The sequence below is a fragment of the Acomys russatus genome, chromosome 4 (genome assembly GCF_903995435.1).
Source record: "Acomys russatus chromosome 4, mAcoRus1.1, whole genome shotgun sequence".
Classification (NCBI taxonomy): domain Eukaryota; kingdom Metazoa; phylum Chordata; class Mammalia; order Rodentia; family Muridae; genus Acomys; species Acomys russatus.
Genome location: NC_067140.1, coordinates 1,318,598 through 1,336,041, shown reverse-complemented (window position 1 = coordinate 1,336,041; position 17,444 = coordinate 1,318,598). Strand labels below are relative to the sequence as shown.

Sequence of the window (17,444 nt, the reverse complement as noted above, 5' to 3'; positions counted from 1 at the left end):
ACCTCCACGCTGTAGTCTGTCACTGAATGCAGTCAGGAGAGGAACCTGGATGCAGGAGCTGATGCAGAGGCCGCGGATTTGCTCTCCATGGCTTGCTCAGCCTGCTTTCTTATAGAATTCAGGACCACCAGCCCAAGGATGGAAACACCCACAATGGGATGGGCCCTCCCTGATCCAGCACTAAGAAAATGCCAAATGGCTGGATCTTATGGAGTTTTCCATCTTCCAGAAAACTCTAGTTTGTGTGAAGTTGACATAAGACTGGTAAGCACAGCTGGTAAACAGAGGGCTCACCCAGATTGTTCAGGAATCTCCAGCCCCTGAGATGTACCTAGGACTTGTCCCATGCATGTAAACTTTGGGCTGGTTTTTTTGTTGTTGTTGTTTTGTTTTGTCTTCTTTTTTTTTTTTTTTAAGCTTTCCCTATCAACTCCCAAGCCAGGGCCAGTCTCAGTTCAGTCCCTGGGGCAGCAGGGAACATGGATGCTCCCCTCTGTCCACACTAGCCCTTGACCACCAACCTCTGCCAGATGTTCACCTTACCAATGTTGCCGTGCAGAAGACATCTCCAGACTATCACCCAAAAAAGGTGAGGAAGCTAGGCACCTGCCTTCCTCCAGGGCCAAGTGGGAGGGACAAGCAGAGTGATGTGGAGCCCAAGATAGGCCACGGTTTACTTCAGAGAAGGTAGGATCACTCACCCTTCCCATCTGCAGAGCTAGGGCAAGGCTGCAGTGGAGAGACACTTGGCATGACACTCAATATTTGAATGTCAAACTAACTTACACCTAAACAAAATGTGTTGTATCCTCATATCTCAGGTGTCTCTTACTGATCAACCAACCCATCAGTTGGTATATTATATAGATATTCTGCCTATCAATCATCAATCTACCTATATATCTCCCTGTCTTATCTATCAACTATCTATCTATCTATCTATCTATCTATCTATCTATCTTTCTATCTATCATCTGTCTGTCTGTCTATCATCTGTCTGTCTGTCTTTCTTTCTATCATCTGTCTGTCTATCTATCTATCTATCTTTCTATCTATCATCAGTCTGTCTGTCTATCATCTGTCTGTCTGTCTATCATCTGTCTGTCTATCATCTGTCTGTCTTTCTTTCTTTCTATCTATCATCTGTCTGTCTGTCTATCATCTGTCTGTCTGTCTTTCTTTCTATCATCTGTCTGTCTATCTATCTATCTATCTATCTTTCTATCTATCATCTGTCTGTCTGTCTATCATCTGTCTGTCTGTCTATCATCTGTCTGTCTATCATCTGTCTGTCTTTCTTTCTTTCTATCTATCATCTGTCTGTCTGTCTATCATCTGTCTGTCTGTCTGTCTATCATATACAGCCACCTATTTACCACCAATCCATATGCTAGCCTGAAAGTCAGTACAACTATAGAATTCTCAGACTTCTTTTAGCTAAGGGCCAAAGCAGGGGACATTGATGAGTGAGCTCCCAGCTCACACTTACTCTCATCTTTTCCTTCCCCTGGTTCATCTTACATCACATAATCGTAGGAGCAGAAGCTCGCTGGTTGCCTTTTGGTCCTAAGAGGTGACCAGTGCACTCTACCAGGAGTAGGCCATGGCCCAGAGACATATCCTGACCTCTCAGCTAATGTGGGTAGATCTTTACTCTAGAATGAAGTGCCCACCCAAACTTCCCAGTCCCAGGGCTCAGCTGGAGTCCCTCCGCCAGGCTGAGGAGCTCTATGAATGGGCTCATTCGAGGATCATCAGGAGGGCTCCAATGATGTGGCCCTCCCTCCTAACCTGACTGCCTGGGTCTAAGGGCTGCAAGTGGATGATTCAGCGCTTCCGGCAGTACCTGGCATCCAAGCATGGTCCTGAGGCTGTGGAGGCGCTCTTCCGTGACATGGACAACATCTTCATCAAGAGCCTGCAGAGCGTGCAGAAGGTGATCATCAGTGACAAGCACTGCTTTGAGCTGTATGGTTATGACATCCTCATTGACCAGGACCTCAAGCCGTAAGTGGGCAGTGGCCCAGGGGACCAGGGTTAGGGAGGAAGGTCATGGTGGGCTTTGCATACCAGTGCAGACTACTGTGGTTTGATTCCCAGCTCTGCTGCTTCCTAGCTGTACAAAGTCAGCCATGCTTTCCTTTTCTGTGCCTCAGTCTGCCAGTGTGTAAACTGGGGCTGATCAGAGTGTCTGCTATTATGGGACTGTTAAAGGGATAAATGGTGTCTGATTGGTGGAGGCCTGTTCTAAAGGGATCTCTACTAACTGTTAACTGAATCGATATTGCATGATCTATCTATTCATAGATAGATAGAGCATAATAAACAGAAAGAGAGAGAGAGAGAGATGGGGTGAGATACAAAGGAGGGAGAGAGAGAGAGAGAGAGAGAAAGGAGAGAAAGCGAGCACCAAGTCTAGCTGGGCGAGCCAATGAGGTTAAGTGGGCCTGCTTTGCTCTCAGGAGCGTGGCTAAGCAGTTTCAAAGAATGGAAACTCGCTGGCAATGACACCACTGAGGAAGAAGAGCACCCTCATCTCAGAGGAGGCCTTGTGAACCTTCATCCCTTTTCACAAGGACTGTGAGTGGGCCCAGTTTTGTGAGGGTCTCATGCAGGAAGTCAGGGCTGCTCTGACTTGGAGACAGCAATTGTTGCATCCTGTGGTGTGTGTGTGGGGGGCGGGGAGACAGCATTTCACAGCACCCCTCTTGTTGCTGTGGCCCTTAGCGTTCTTTCTGCCTACTCTTCCACAGTGTTTTCTGAGCCCCGGGGGAGTGAAAGAGAGATCTGACTATTTTCTCTTAGCGCTAAGCATCAGGCTGCAATGCCACTGAAATTGTTGCTATTCTTTAGCGCCCACGAGTCTCTGCAGTAACCTCAGCCATCTGCAGAAAGAGGCTTTCCTGGCTGGGTCCAAAGACACAACAATTGGGGTGTATAAACATCTAGATTTGGAAGCCGTTTTCATGGGCTGTGTGTCCATTTAGCAAAACAACAGCAGTAGCTCCCAGTAGGGCCGACGCCCTTCCAGCTATGGGGTTTTGCTATGACTGACAGTATCAAACACAGAACCCCTCCTGGGGAGAGGGCCTTGGCAATTGGAGAATAATCTCACCCCATTGTGCCACTGTCACGCCAGTGGGCACATCTTACCTGGCATGCTAATGGTACTAGCGTTCCGTACCTACACTCTGAGCAAGTTGTTAACAACACCTTCCACCAACCTGCACAAATGCCCGCAACCCCACAAGCACTAACCAGCAAGGAGGGAGCATCCAGGCCCAGTCTGGCTTCTCCATGTCCTGCAACCAGAGAGCAGTGTCTCCAGTAACAGGGTCTTAGCATCTAGTCCTGGCATGCAGTGATAGCCGTGTAACAGCCTGGCCAACAACTCAGGTGGGTAACCCACCCCAGCACTAGGTTTTTTTTTTTTTTTATTCAGTGATCTTAGAGCTTCCAGAAAGCTCTTTTCTGCCCACAGGGATAGCTTTACCCATTGTTTTTTATTTGTTTGTTTGTTCTTAAATATTTGCAGACATTGGCTGTTGTAGGATTTTTCTCTATCACCTTGCTAGGTAACATTTTCACCCAACTGTAGAGCTGTGTGAAGCCCTGGCACCTTTTATGGGTCCATCCCATCCTCCCTTGGGTGTGTTCGCACATCTTTTGGATGTTTTTCTAAGCTGTGAGACACTCAGCGCTTTGCATTACATTGGGAGACCTTTTGATAGAAGGTAGGCAGGACCCTCTGACAGCCCCCCCCCTACAATTTCCCCTGCCCTCCCCAGGTGGCTCCTAGAAGTCAATGCGTCTCCTTCACTGACGGCCAGCAGTGAGGAAGACTATGAACTCAAGACCTCTCTGTTGGAAGATACCCTGCATGTGGTGGACATGGAGGGCAGGTAGGGTCCTGTCTGTGCCCTCTCAGTGGCAGATGGGCTCCGGTCAAGGATGAGAGGACTCAGAACCTTGAGATACATACTTCGTAGATGGAGAAACTGAGACATCCATGGGCCCAGGAACTCAGTGTAGCTCAGTAGTTCCTCAAGCTTTACTGACTGTGTGGGACCCTGAACCAGTCACTTCCCCTCTCTGAGTCTCGGTTTCCTCATCTGTAGAGTAACTCGCCAAGACAATCCATTAAGTACCTGGCTCATGGCATTCACTAAGAGGCTGCTTACCACCCTGACGCTGTCTTTGGGGACCGAATACAGGGATTCAGGGATGGATGGGTGAATCCCTGGGTGGAAGGGCCTACTTTAAGCCAGAAATGACAAAATAGCATTACATTACTGATGGGCAGTAGGGAGGGCCTCTTGAGTAGTGGTCCCATTGCACATTTGTGTGGCACCTGGCTTTGATGGGACGGGTGCTGTCTTAAAGCCTCACCAATTGCGTGTTCTTTCCCTCCACATCCCCAGGCTCACAGGAAGGGAGAAGAGAGTCGGGGGCTTCGACCTCATGTGGAATGATGGCCCTGTCAGCAGAGAGGAGGTGCCTTCTGACCTACTGGCAATGGGGAACTTTGTGACCAACACTCACCTAGGTATGCTGAGCCAGACAGGAAGTGAGTGGGAAAGAAAGGTCATAGGGAGGAGTGCAGGTGTGCTGGGGGTGGCTTGGCATAGCAGTGAGATCATGTAAATGCAGTCTGCAGCACACCAGCTGTGTGCCTCAGGCAAGCAATTTCACCTCTTTCCCGTAACACACAGATGAGTAGTGTCTCACAGGTGTCCTGTCCAACCTTCCGCCTGGGGAACCTCACGAACTGAATGCAGCTAAGGGTAACAAGCAGTAAATGTGGACCAACCCAAAATCATATACTCACTTAAGACAATTATGAGATTTGTATTCAATTGTGTGTGTGTGCACGTGTGCACGTAACTCTGAGTGTGTGTGTAACTTTTTGCACATTGCTCAAGTGTGGACTTTATAGGTGACAATGTCAAATGGTTGGACACTCCTGGTAGGAACTTGTGCACCTTAGTGAGAAATTTCTGAGCTGTCAAGAGGAGGATTTTAAGACTCAGGTGGGGAACAAACTATTATCAGAAAAGTTAGACTGCGAGAGTCTTCGAAAAAGTTAGTATAGTATATACAATGTGAAACTTTTCCCAATTATAGAAATTCACACTCATTGTAGAATATTTGGAAACTAAAGAAGGAAAATTTAAAACACATCCAGACATAACTATCATTAACAATCTGGTGTTTCCTTCCAGAAACACCAGAATATGCATATATTCATATTTTTGTAAATCTGGCACCAGACTGGCATTGGGAGTCCCACTTTTCATGTGGCGTCTCTCCACTCAGGAGTACAAAGGCCGTCCCATGGGAAGCACGCAGTAGCCAGGGCCGTCTACACACATTATCACATTTCATGTGGCAGCGTCTGTGATTACCCTATGGATGAGGAAATGTCCAAAGGTTGCACAAACCGCAGAAAGCTGTTGCCATAGCGATGGACCAGCCTGAACCCTAATCTCCAAATCCTGACCTCTAGACTCTCCTAGTCTCAGAAGACTTATGAGGCAGTTGCTAGCATCCAGCGCTCAGCAGATTTCATCTTTTCACTTTTCTAAATAACACTGGGGTGAACATCCTTTCCTGTGAGACCCACTGAAACAGGCTATTTCCTGCTTGGTCCCTGGAAGCCGAGTCCCTGGACCAAAGGGACAGACTAGCACGGAGTCCAAGCCTTGCTGAATTCATTCTTATTTTATGTGAATTCCATTAATTACTGAGGAGACTTCCGCTTTTCGTTTGCATTTTCTGTTTTTCCTGGGTTTTTGCTGAGTTTTCTGTTTAATAGTAGACTACTTTTATGAAGGGACATGAGGCAAATTCTTGTGTTGGTTTGGTGGCGTGTCACCCAGCTGTCAATCAGCTCACTGTGTAGTCAGGGTTATCCTGAACCTCTGATGTTCCTGTTTTTACCTCCTGAGTGCTGGGACCACAGGTGTGTGCTGACATGCCAGGTTTTCATGCTACCAGGACTTGCACCCAGGACCTCATGCACGTTAGGCAAACACTCCAGCAACTGAGCCACAGGTAGCCCAAGGTGGCCTGGAATTCTCTATGGAGCTATGGCGGAGATTGAAGTCCGTTCTTATCCTCCTGCCTCAGCCCATGAAGTGCTGGAGTCTAGGCATGTGCCACTGTGCCTGTACGCCCCCCCCCCCCCACACACACACCCTTTTTCTTTTCTTGTTTTTCTTTCTACTTTTTGAAACAAACCCTCACTATGTAGCTGGCCTGGAGACAAGGCTGGCCTCAAACTCACAGAGATCCACCTGTTTCTGCCTCCAAAGTGCTGGGATTAAAGGTGTGTGCTGCTATGCCCAGCCTGTACCTGTTTTCCTCTGGGCTGCCCATATTTTTTACTACATTTATAGAAAATGTTAATGGTCAAAGATACCACCCCTGTCCCACCCTGATCCATCAAACATAAACATTTCCTCAAGTTTCTCCATTGTTGTTTTACATTTTGTTTTGTAGCTTCTTTAAATTTTTTTCTTTTTTTGATACAGTGTTTCACTATGTAGTTCTGGATGGCCTGGAACTTAATATGCAAACCAGTCTGGCTTCAAACTCACAGAGATCCCCCTGCCTCTGCCTCCTGAGTGCTGAGGGCCTGTTTCTTTTATGATGAGAAATTTCATATCTTTTAAAAGAGTTTAGTATAATTTAGGACTGGGCTTGGCTGCACACAACAAACTCCAATTAGTAGTTAAGTAGAAAGGGGCTGACCTAGCCACTAGGGAGGTTGACGTAGGAGGATCACAAGTTCATGGCCTGCCTGCACTGTAGAGTGGGTTCAAGGCCAGTCTGTCTCAAAGAGGGGTTATAACAAAGTGGCAGAGTGCTTGTCCAATATTCACAAGACCCTGGGAGGGGGTGAGGGGAGAGGGAAAGGGAGTGGTGGAGGAGGTGTCTCAGGCTACAGAGGATGAAGTATGGCCGAAGGGACTGACGCATAGTCTTGCGATGCCTGGATGACTCTCCTTGCCACACTCAGCAGGTTGGCTGAATGCTCAGGTTGTCTCCTGATTGCAAGATAGCCAAACTCTGAAAACTGCAGGTGCCTGTGTGAATGAAGCTATGGTTGGTTTGCCAGCACTCAGGCAGAGCAGACAAGAGGCTGCTTCTGTAGAGGAAAATGTGTTCTAGGACACAGGGTGAAAGGTTAGCAAAAAAATCCAGTGATGGATCTAAAACTCCACGCAAGAGTTTTTGGCACAACGAAGGAGCCAAAGCATTAAAGCAGACCCCCTGGAGTCACTTTGGGAAATACCAAGGATGCACAGTCTGAAGCCTGGCAGCTGGGACAGTCTTGGAGGCAAGGGTGGAACTGGGATTACTAAGAGGAAAGCAGGCATCTCTAGTCAATTCTTGTGGTCATGGAATGCCAGGTCATGCCAGTAGCACTTATGAGTGTCATAAATGTGCCTGGCTAAGATTAAAAACTGGAGTTGCCTTAAGAGCCAACTCTGAAGGCCGGGCATGGTGGCACACGCCTTTAATCCCAGCACTTGGGAGGCAGAGGCAGGCGGATCTTTGTGAATTTGAGGCCAGCCTGGTCTACAAAGGGAGTCCAGGATAGCCAAGGCTACACAGAGAAACCTGGTCTCAAAAAACCCAAAAAAACGCTGGGCGTGGTGGTGCACGCCTTTAATCTCAGCACTCGGGAGGCAGAGGCAGGCGGATCGCTGTGAGTTTGAGGCCAGCCTGGTCTACAAAGCTAGCCCAGGACAGCCAAGGCTAACACAGAGAGACTCTGTCTTGAAAAACCAAAAAAAAAAAAAAAAAAAAAAAAAAAAAAAAAAAAGGCAAAAAAAAAAACCCAAATCCACTAAAACAAAACCAAAAAAAGAACCAGCTCTGAGACTCAAGCAGGGAACAGGTTTCCTCGTGACCGAGTAGGGGAGGCAGCCATTGGGCATGGTCTGCCTGGGCCACCCTTCCAGGATGTACTGGGTAGGGGATGTAAGCTAGCATTTAACTAGGCAGCAGGCACTGCTGGCTTTTGTGTTTTCACTAAGCACAGCCAAGAACAATGCAGTCTGTAGAAGCAGGTGAATGTGACTCTGCTGCCACATAATCTCAGCTTATCGCATACTGATACTCATGTAACTTGGGGTAAATGACAACCTGAGTTTGCTGGCTACACATCACTCCTGTGAAGGCTCACCAAGCTCATCGGGGGGCCAGTGCCTCTGAAGGAGCAGGTGAACCCCCCCCCCCCACCAGGCAGCTTAAGCCTTCACTGAACTCACTCTGCAGGGTGGGTGGGGCCATCCTGAGGAAGCTGAGGAGAGCTGAGACCTGGTCCAGTACAGGAGGGGGCCACTCATGGCCACACAATTCCTGCTGCCCATTTCTTATACCAGCTAGTGGGTACACAGGCCACTCCAACCAACACGCCATGTTCTTCCTAGGCTGCGTCAACGATCGGAAGGAGCAGCTGAGGCAGTTGTTCTGGTCCCTTCAAATGCAGAAGAAAGCTTCTGGCTGACCCCAGCCAGGAGGCATGAGGACCTGGGCAGGTGCCACCCTGGCCTCTCACAGCAGGTCTCCAGCACAGCTCAGGATGCTGCTGACATTTTGATGTCTCTTTGGTCATGGTGAAGAGTCCTCTGGGCTAGGAAGTTTGTCTTTAAGCTATGCTTGCAAAGTAAGTGATTTTAGATTGTCCACTGGGTGTCTAGGGGAGTGCCAAGCCCTAAGTGTACCCTGCCCTATATGAAAACCACGTGTCTCAGATTAAATACACCACATGTGTTTTAATCTGTGTCTCAGATTAAAATGAGAAGTGGGAAGGCACCCTGCTTAGCTAGGGTCTCTGGGAATACCTACCTCTAATTTGGGGCTTTTGAGTTTTAAAATCAGAAAGTGAGGCTACAGTGACCAGGCAAAAGGTCACATGGGGAGTCAGGTACCTTAGTATATTCTGCTCAGAGGCTTCTCTTATAGTCTGAGAGGTGACAGTAAGCCTGGGCTGGGAGGCAATTTACCCTGTGGAGAAGGGGCCCACAGGGGCCCAGGCAGCTTGACCTACCTTCTGAGCAGTCTGCCTACAAGTGCAAACCTGACTGCCTAAAGTAAGCCGGAAGGAAAGTCTGGGAAAGAACAGCAGCAAATCAAAAAGTGAACCAACTGGCCTTGGGAGGCTGGGAGCCACTCGGGGTCTGCATCCCAGGGCTTCCCTAAGCCCACCCCCTCAAGGGTGGACTCGAGATTCTTGCTTCCAGAAATCAGAGCTGATGGCTCGTTGATAGCACCCTGGCAGAAGCAATATTCCTGTGGAGAAATTATATGCCAGGCTGACCTACCAGATAGCTGCCATCAAAGCTACTTGCTTTCTGTTTTTGTACCGGGTTTCTCTCTGTAGCCCTGGAACTTACTCTGTAGACCAGGCTGGCCTCGAACTCACAGAGATCCATCTGCCTCTACCTCCCAAGTGCTGGGATTAAAGGTGTGTGCCACCACTCCCGGCCAAAGCGAACTGTTGAGTTTGTATTTTATTCATATGGTTTAGAAGTTGAACAAAAGGGCAGGTAGATGGACTATCTCCCTGTCACCCTGCGGCTTGTCTGGAGGGGACCACACAGCATCTGTGTATAGTCTGTAGGTCACACACTCTTGGCCCACCTCAGCCTGAGCTATGCTGCCACCTTGCTCTCTGAAGGTGTGGTCGTCTAACTAGACCCCCAATGCAGACATGCAGCTTGGTCTGGGTCTACCACAGGAGTGTCTGTAAACCCCAAAAAACAAACCCACAGGCACAGGTCAAATTTGCCTTATGTAAGGAAGGTATTTTTCTTGACCAACTCATTTTTAAATAGTCCCTAAAGGCATCAGCAATATTTAAAATATTTTGCTTAATTCTAATTTCTAGTTCCTCTCCTACTTGTTTTTTGAGATAGAGTTTTTCTACATAGCTCTGGCTGCCCTACAACTATGTAGACCAGGCTGGCCTTGAACTCAGCAATCCCCTGCCTCTGCCTCCCCAGGACTGGGATTAAAGGCATGCGCCACCACACCTGACTAGTTCATTCTTAAGGATTTGTATGAGTGTTTTGCCTGTATGTGCATATGCGTGTACATGTGCCAGGCATGCCTATGGAAGATAGAAGGTATCCAATCCTCTAAAACTGGAGTTACAGTTGGTTATAAGCCGCTCTGTGGGGCGGGGAACCTAGCTTGGACCTCCAGAAGAACGGCAAGCGCTCTCAGCCCACAGCCGCCTCTCCAGCCCCTACTTTCACCCTAGCAGCATCAGCTTGTTTCTGATCTAACTATGGGCCACATGCAATGGGGTGACAGACGGCAGCCTCTATTCTTGAGGCCACACATTTTAAGGCCGGAGCCACTTCCTTTCTTGAGTAGCATTCTAATCAAAAGGCAAGGCCTTGACGAAGGCGAGTGAGGTGACAACTCTGAGCTTTGGTTTGTTCAGTTGATGTTTATTGAGCCTCTGGGAACAGGGGCCAGTTTTGCTCTCAGACCACATTCACACTATGATCTCAGGCCAATGCTCTATGTTGAGTCACATTAGGGAGGATGCTGTTTGCTGGGGCAGTATCTGTAAGGCCTCCTATCTCAAGAGCATCCAGAGAGGGTCACTGGCAGCACCTACTACAGACAACCAGCAGGGAAAAGGACAGAACCGGAGGCGGTGGGGAAATGTGTCTACCCTGCAGCTGGCGAGGAACACTTAAGGCAGCTTCATATAGAAGCGACCTGTCAGTCTCTTGTTTTATTCCAGTTGTCACACACACACTGCCTGAAAATGCCTTGCCATGCAGAAAGCTGGAATGAAGCTGCCGGTCCACTCTCCCTCCATCCCTGAGCAGGCCCATCTGAACAGCAGGCTACTGTTGAGAAGTGTCGGCTACAGCCATTCTCACACCCCCACACACCTACAGATGGCTGCCAGGGTCTGTCAATAGGTCTTGTGTCCAAGCTCTGGTGGCCTGGCCAAGCACACAGAACAGACTAAGGGTTCTCTCTTGTCACAAAGCAGCCAAGCACTACAAAAAAAGATTCTGTACAGAAGCCACATTCCTGATGCTGTCCCCTAAACAGACAATCCCGCCCCTGCAGGTCTCAAGGCCGGAGGGACCTAGAGGTAAGTCCCCCATCCTGCTGTGAGCCTCATCCTCTCAAGATGACCTTGAGGGCTTTAAGTTCATCCTGGTTGAGGGGGTTCAGGTTAAAACCCTTCAGCTCTGGTTTTCCTGCAAAGAGAAGATAGTCACGATCAAACTGGGGCCCCTGCTGCCTAACCGCCTGCTGGCTCTGGAGCCAGGCCCAGGAAAGTGGCTAACACTGCATTAATGCTGCCAGCTCAGCGTGAGGGGTGCAGGGCCGGGCCTCAGATTCTGCAGTGCACAGGCTGATACACAACAACACTGCTTCTGAGCCAAGGACCTGCCAAGTCATGACTGCTGCCCAGGCCGCCACATTCGGAGCAGGCCTGGGATCTGATGTGCTCAAGTTTACTCATAAGCTCTGACCTCTGACTGAAGTCTTGTGAGTTCCTCCTGTGCTAGCCACCCTGGTATACCCCACCAGGCAGGATCACCCCAGGCAGCTCTCAGTGCCTGGGAAAGGAGTTGTAACAAGAATAAGCTCCACAAGTCGCCATGGCCTATCTCTGAGCAGCTACAGGCAACGGCTGTTTGTTTCCCACTACCCACCTGAGTGGCTTTTTACACCCACTCTCTAACATTCAGTGTTTCCCCCACCTCTACCCCATGCCTAAGCTTCCACCTCGGCTAGGCCAATACCTTGGGCTTCAAAGAGGCGGTTAACTTTCACTTTAAGTTGACTGCGCAGCCTTTCTATTTCTTTATCCAGGTGTTCCTGATCTGAAAAAAAGTATAGCAGGTGGACAGGACAAGGTTATGTTACAGAGAGGGACCCAAGTCTCTACCTAACACCCTTGGGAGCCAAGGCTTGTAGTACACAGGAAAGAAAAGGTGACCTCAGAGACCATCTGAGGAAGGGCTAAACACAAGAGGGACACTAACTGCCCACGTCCCTGAGCTGGCCCAGAGCAAGGCCTGACGCTCAGTTATCCAAAGTATGCTAAGTGGTTGGCTAAGAAGCCTTACAACCTCAAGTTCCACCAAGGTCCTGCGAAAATGTGGCCTAAAGTAGCCAATGGGGGAGCCTGGTGTTCTAGCATGACCTAGTCAGTCATAGTGGGTAGGGAGGGACAGCCTACCGTCACCACAGAACGCACTGAGGAGTGGTGGCACAACACCCGCAGCCATCAAAGTTTGATCACTCAAGTGCTGTGAGCCGACTGCCTAGTCTCACTTCCCACGAGGAAAAGCCCTGACTAGCCATGCTTCACAGCCTTGGCAATGGACTTTTTTCTTACTGTAAATAAGAAAGTGTCCGGTTGGCACAGCCATATCCATATCCACTGGTAATGGCAAATGTCATAAAGCCAGCACAGCTGTTTGGCATAATTCTAGCAAAGCTGAGCCGAATACTGCAATTGCTGCCATTCGCTCTCTCACTTTTGGTTTTTGGTGTCTGCGTGTTGCATTCTTGGGGATTTTCTGCATTATGATTCATTTTGTCTTTTCCTGAGAAAATTATATGTGTCTTTCTAGGAATATTCTAAAATTAACTTTATCTGGCCCTATTTGGAAGTCTTCCTTATGTCCTGGATATCATTAAGCACAGATAAGCACATAGCTAGATGAGGCCATCACTCCAGGAATCTTCTTGAGGTATCTGCCCCTGAGCTAACTCGAACAGTGTAGTTGGTGCAGGGTTAACAGAGACAATGTACAACCTCTGACTGGCCAGGAGAACAGGTCACAGATTCAAGGTCTCCTGTAACAGTATAGGAATGCTCAGTGACCAAAGCACTACACTGCAGTGCCACTGCTGAGCAGCTGGGGGACTTCTTCTGTTGTTGTTGATTTTATTTATGTTGTCTGAATGTACGTGCATGGCTGGAGCACCGAGGACAACCTGAGTTGGTTCCCTCCATCTACTATGTGAGTCCTAAGAACTGAACTCAGCTCATCAGCAGGCATGTTTACCCGCTGAGCCGTCTCACCAGGCCTCCAGGAAAACGAACTTGGTTTTGGTTTTCTTTAAACAACTTTCTTTTCTTTCTTTCTTTCTTTCTTTCTTTCCCCCCATACAGGGTTTCTCTGTGTAGCCTTTCCTATCCTAGACTCTCTCTGTAGACAAGGCTGGCCTCGAACTCACATCAATCCGCCTGCCTCTGCCTCCCGAGTGCTGGGATCACAGGCGTGGGTAACTGTGCCTGGCGCAACAACTTTTTAATGAGGAAAACATCAAGCTCAATTGGCCAAGCTTTTGTATCGCAGCTCCCTTCTCAGCAGTGAGAATCACACTAGACATGTTCTTCTTATCGTTGACTTCACAGCTGTGCTGTGTAGATGAGGAACTGGCCCACTGTGGCTGAGCAGGAACCAAAACCACATCAGTTTTGGTTCTTAGTGCGGGATCAGGACCCAGGCTGGTGGTGGTGGTGGGGCGAGCCGTGTCCGAGCCGTCCCAAGACACCTTACCTTTCTGGATCATTTCCTTTGTCGTAGGGTGAGGCATTTTGATGAACACGCTCCCAAAGCAGACCATCACATCATCTGAAACAGTAGACAGACATTTACTCAACACACTTCGCTCCTTCTCTTTGAGGCGCCTGCTGTCTGCCAGGCGTCGTTTGGATGTGAAGAGCATAGCAGAACAAGACAGTCCCTGCCCTCGTGGAATTCAACGTCATAGCAAAAGACGAGGAATAAACAAAGCTGTTTTCCACATACTGCTAAAAGTAGTTTGAAAACTAAAGCTGTGTAAGAGTGCTGGGAAACATCAGAGCAGAGAGCAGACTCGTTGAAAGTTGGGATGAGGCTTCTGTGCACATGTGACATCCAGGCAGGGAACTGAGGAAGGGAGGGCATCTCCCCTGTAGACATCAAGGAAGACAGAGCCAGGCAGAGGAACGGCAACAGCCGGATCAGCAGTGCTTCGGTGTCAGGAGCAACCATGAGACCAGTGAGTGGGAGGGCGGGGCTCACATGGTGAGCCTGTGTGGGGCTGGGTCAGGTGGAGCCCTGCAGAACAACTCTGGGCTGAGCTGAGAAGGCCGCGGAAGCCTACATGTCGGCGCCCTTCATTACGGCCTGAATGCTGTCCACCTTTCCAGACTGCTTTGTGCTGTCCCCGTTATTCATACAGCCACAGCACAGTCACCTGGCCTCATCTGACGAGCCCCAGCTCCTCCTTCCTAGGCAGTCAACACCTGCCCACGGCAAACTCACAGTTTTCAGTATGTGTCTGCGCTGCTCGTCCTCGTGTGCAACATACGGACAGATCTGTTGCTTTTAAGTGGCACAAGCACTCAGTATTTGCCAACAACCGGTGATGCGCTAATGGCCTGTCACTGAAGTGAGCAGCTAAAACCCTGAGTGGCAGCATATGCCTGACCTGTGACGCTTGCTCGCTCCTCTTCTACACAAGCTGTTTTAGTTTCCTGTGAGACCGAGTCACACAGTTCCAGCCTCCGGCCTGGTCTTTACCAGAGACAACGACACCCTTCAGAAGAGAACTTGAACGGGCTCCCAGGGCTTCAGTGGGGATGTCACAACTCACCAGAGGTGCTCAGGTCCTTCTGTAGGGCCCTCAGGCCCTCTCGGTTCTGATTCCTCTTGGTGTCCAGGTCCACGATCTGAAAGCAGGAGCAGAAAGGAGCTCAGCTGCCCCTGCCCCAATCTGAAGAGACAAGGCATCATTCCTGGCTAACTGCCAATGTCTTGCCTCTTCGCCCACTACCGTCCTCCAGAGAAGGTGGCTAGGAAAAGGTTTACAGATTAAGAGTCATTTTTTATCATCCATTCAAATGTGAGGGGGTATCAGGGTCACCAGGGGGCTGAGTGTCTCCTCTAGACAGTGACCACTGACAATCTCTTGCAGATAACTCTTGACAGTCTCACCACACACCCGACCACACAGAACAGCGCAGCTGTGGCAGGACACCACGATGACAGCTGCTCAGGAGGTGACTTCGGGGCTGGAGTATACAGGAATCCTGCTGCACCTTGTGAACCACCACGCCTTCTCACTATAGACCACAAGGACTCACTATGACAGCTTTTGGAGACCATCTCCAAAGTATATTTCTCAGCCCCTCACTTCTCCATCGCTACCATCTGGCTAAATCCAGATCACCTGGATCATGTGCGCGGTTCCTTGCACTCTAGCGAGCGGCCAGGGAGACTCTTTTAAAAATCTAAATCCCGCGCGTACCTATAATCCCAGAACTCAGGAGGCTGACAAGGAGGGACCATGGAATTTCATGGCTATCCTAGACTACAAAGTGAGTTCGAGGCCAGCCCCAAGATACATGAGACCCTCTAAAGTTTAAGAGTCTAAACCAACCGATCAATCAGTCAATCAAAATTCAAAGATAACATCCCCAGCACGAACGAGAGAGAACACATGGGGCTCCGGATTACGTTTGGAAACGGTGTCGGGGAAGCCGCCTGCAGAGGGTAGGATCCGAGGAACCAGCCAGGGTGAAAGGAAGGGCGAGTGCCCAACACAGAACAAGCACTCTCTCCGCGCCAGGCCACTAAAGGCAGTCACGCCCTGCGAGCCAGCGCGCTTCGGTAAGGCGCTCGCTGCGTCTCTCACCTGCCGCTTGTCAGACAGCACCGCCTCTGCCAACTCCTCCACCTCGACTAGGTACTGCTGCACCCGCTCTGCCTCGGGGGACAGCATGGCGCCTCGTACCTCTTAGGAACCTCTCGTACAGCTTCAAATTCACCTCGGTTACTTCCGCGCACGCACTTTGCGGGGACTTCCGGCGCGCCTGCGTAGCGGGGACGGAGGGCGGGGCGGGGTGGGGTTTAAAAAAAAAACACACACAAACCCTCACTGCCCTTACAGTGGCACGCATGCGCATCAGAGGGGCGCGGGGAGGCGGGGCTAGCTTTAGGAGCGGGGTGGGAGCGCCCCCTGCAGGCTCTGGGAGAGCAGGCCAACGCTCTGCTGCTTCTTTCCTCCAAAGGGTTCTTGAGCATCCATCCACCCTGTGTCAGATTGGGTGTTGGGAACCGGGCTGCGAATAAAACATCCCGATTCTAGGAACGTCATCCTAGTGGGAAGCAGAGACCACTGATGGGAAAATAATCGCATAAAGGTAGCGATAAGGGCTTTGGAGACACAGAAATCATAAAGTCCCGTTTAACAACGCCAAGAAACCGAGTGTGGTAGAGAGACTCGTATTTAACCGGTGACGCTTTCAGCTTCCGGTTTGTAAATAATGGGTGATAGCAGTTCGCCCCCTCCACTTCCATCTAGAAAGGAGGCAGTAATCGTTTTAAATTTTATCTGGCCATGGCGTTTGCTGAATCTAATGAACGAACCCCGCAGAAGGGTCTGGAAACTGTCCAGGATGAGCAGCAGTGAAGTGTCAGTAAGAGCTGAAGATCCGAGACTTCCGGGCGGGGGGCGGGGCGAGGCATGCTTCCCAGCAGGACCTGAGGGGTCCCCTAGACCTCTTGCTATACAGTTGCAAAGCTGGAGGCTCTGAGGTGGGTCCTGGGAGTTTCTGCCTCACCCATGTCCTTTTGTTTTCCCGTGTGTGAGGCTGGAATTAACCCAGTGCCTCTCACACGCTGTTTCTACCACTGAACTATCTCTCATTTTATGTTGTGTGCATATGTGTGTGGTGAATGTATGTAAGGATAGGGGGTACCTGTGCCCATGCAGAAACATGCAGAGGCCAGAGCAGGGTGTCAGGTGTCTTCCTCTGTCCCTCTCCACCTTATTGTGTCCTCTCATTGGAACACTTTTGGGCTAGGCTGGCTAGCCTAGATCTGCCCGCCCCTGTTCCCAAATGGTAAAAGGCCCACACAGTCATGCCTGGATTTTTATGTAGGCGCTTGGGATTCAAACTCAGATCTTCATTCTTGCAAAGTGAACACTCATGGAGCCACCTCTTCCCCACCCCCACCCCCCACCCCAATCGTAAGGCCCTGATCTGATGTTAATTTTTTTTTTAAGTCTCCTTTTTGACTCCTGGTAACTTAGCCCTTTCATACTCTTTGCCTCACTTGAATTTCATGACCACTTTGCCTGGGAGAAGGGTAAATTAGGCACAGATCTGGGGGGAAAGGGGGCACAGGCTTTGGTCTCTCTCACAACTGTCTATGGACATTCCCAAACTGTGGCTCATGAAGCCCAGAAACACCCCTTTGTCTGGCTTTGGGCTGCCTTCCGTTCCGAGAGACTGAGACAGTTTACTCTGCAGCTGCCTGGTGTGGAAGATTCATTAAGGATTCCTCATAGAGGGTGAATTTGTCGCCAAACCCAGGATGTTTTGTGTAAACACCTTCTGGTTCAGAAATGCAGGCACAAGCCCTGTGAAGGAAGTGAGGATATTT

General features: G+C 49.7%; 2 protein-coding genes across 2 annotated transcripts in view; one reads left to right on the top strand and one right to left on the bottom strand.

The window, feature by feature from the left end:
* Positions 1-8,660, top strand: part of Ttll9 (tubulin tyrosine ligase like 9) — a 40,266-nt gene extending 31,606 nt beyond the window's left edge. The window contains exons 10-14 of the mRNA XM_051143475.1: positions 531-589; positions 1,811-2,007; positions 3,789-3,902; positions 4,422-4,546; positions 8,442-8,660. Of these exons, the coding sequence (XP_050999432.1) occupies positions 531-589; positions 1,811-2,007; positions 3,789-3,902; positions 4,422-4,546; positions 8,442-8,518 (572 nt within the window). The 3' untranslated portion in view covers positions 8,519-8,660. The remainder of the gene's footprint in view (positions 1-530; positions 590-1,810; positions 2,008-3,788; positions 3,903-4,421; positions 4,547-8,441) is intronic.
* A 2,074-nt stretch (positions 8,661-10,734) lies between these two features.
* Positions 10,735-15,909, bottom strand: Pdrg1 (p53 and DNA damage regulated 1). Its single transcript, XM_051143474.1, has 5 exons — positions 15,691-15,909; positions 14,650-14,725; positions 13,569-13,643; positions 11,796-11,876; positions 10,735-11,243 (listed from the first exon to the last, which is right to left on the bottom strand). Exons 1-5 carry the CDS (start codon positions 15,775-15,777, stop codon positions 11,161-11,163), a joined length of 402 nt encoding a protein of 133 aa, XP_050999431.1. The 5' UTR covers positions 15,778-15,909; the 3' UTR covers positions 10,735-11,160.
* Between the last annotated feature and the right edge of the window lie 1,535 nt (positions 15,910-17,444).

Coding starts and splice junctions, on each gene's coding strand:
- Pdrg1 (XM_051143474.1), bottom strand. CDS start 15,777: ATGCTGTCCCCCGAGGCAGAGCGGGTGCAGCAGTACCTAGTCGAGGTG. Junction 14,726..15,690: donor TGCTGTCTGACAAGCGGCAG/GTGAGAGACGCA, acceptor TCCTGCTTTCAG/ATCGTGGACCTGGACACCAA. Junction 11,877..13,568: donor AAAGGAAATGATCCAGAAAG/GTAAGGTGTCTT, acceptor ACTTTTTTTCAG/ATCAGGAACACCTGGATAAA.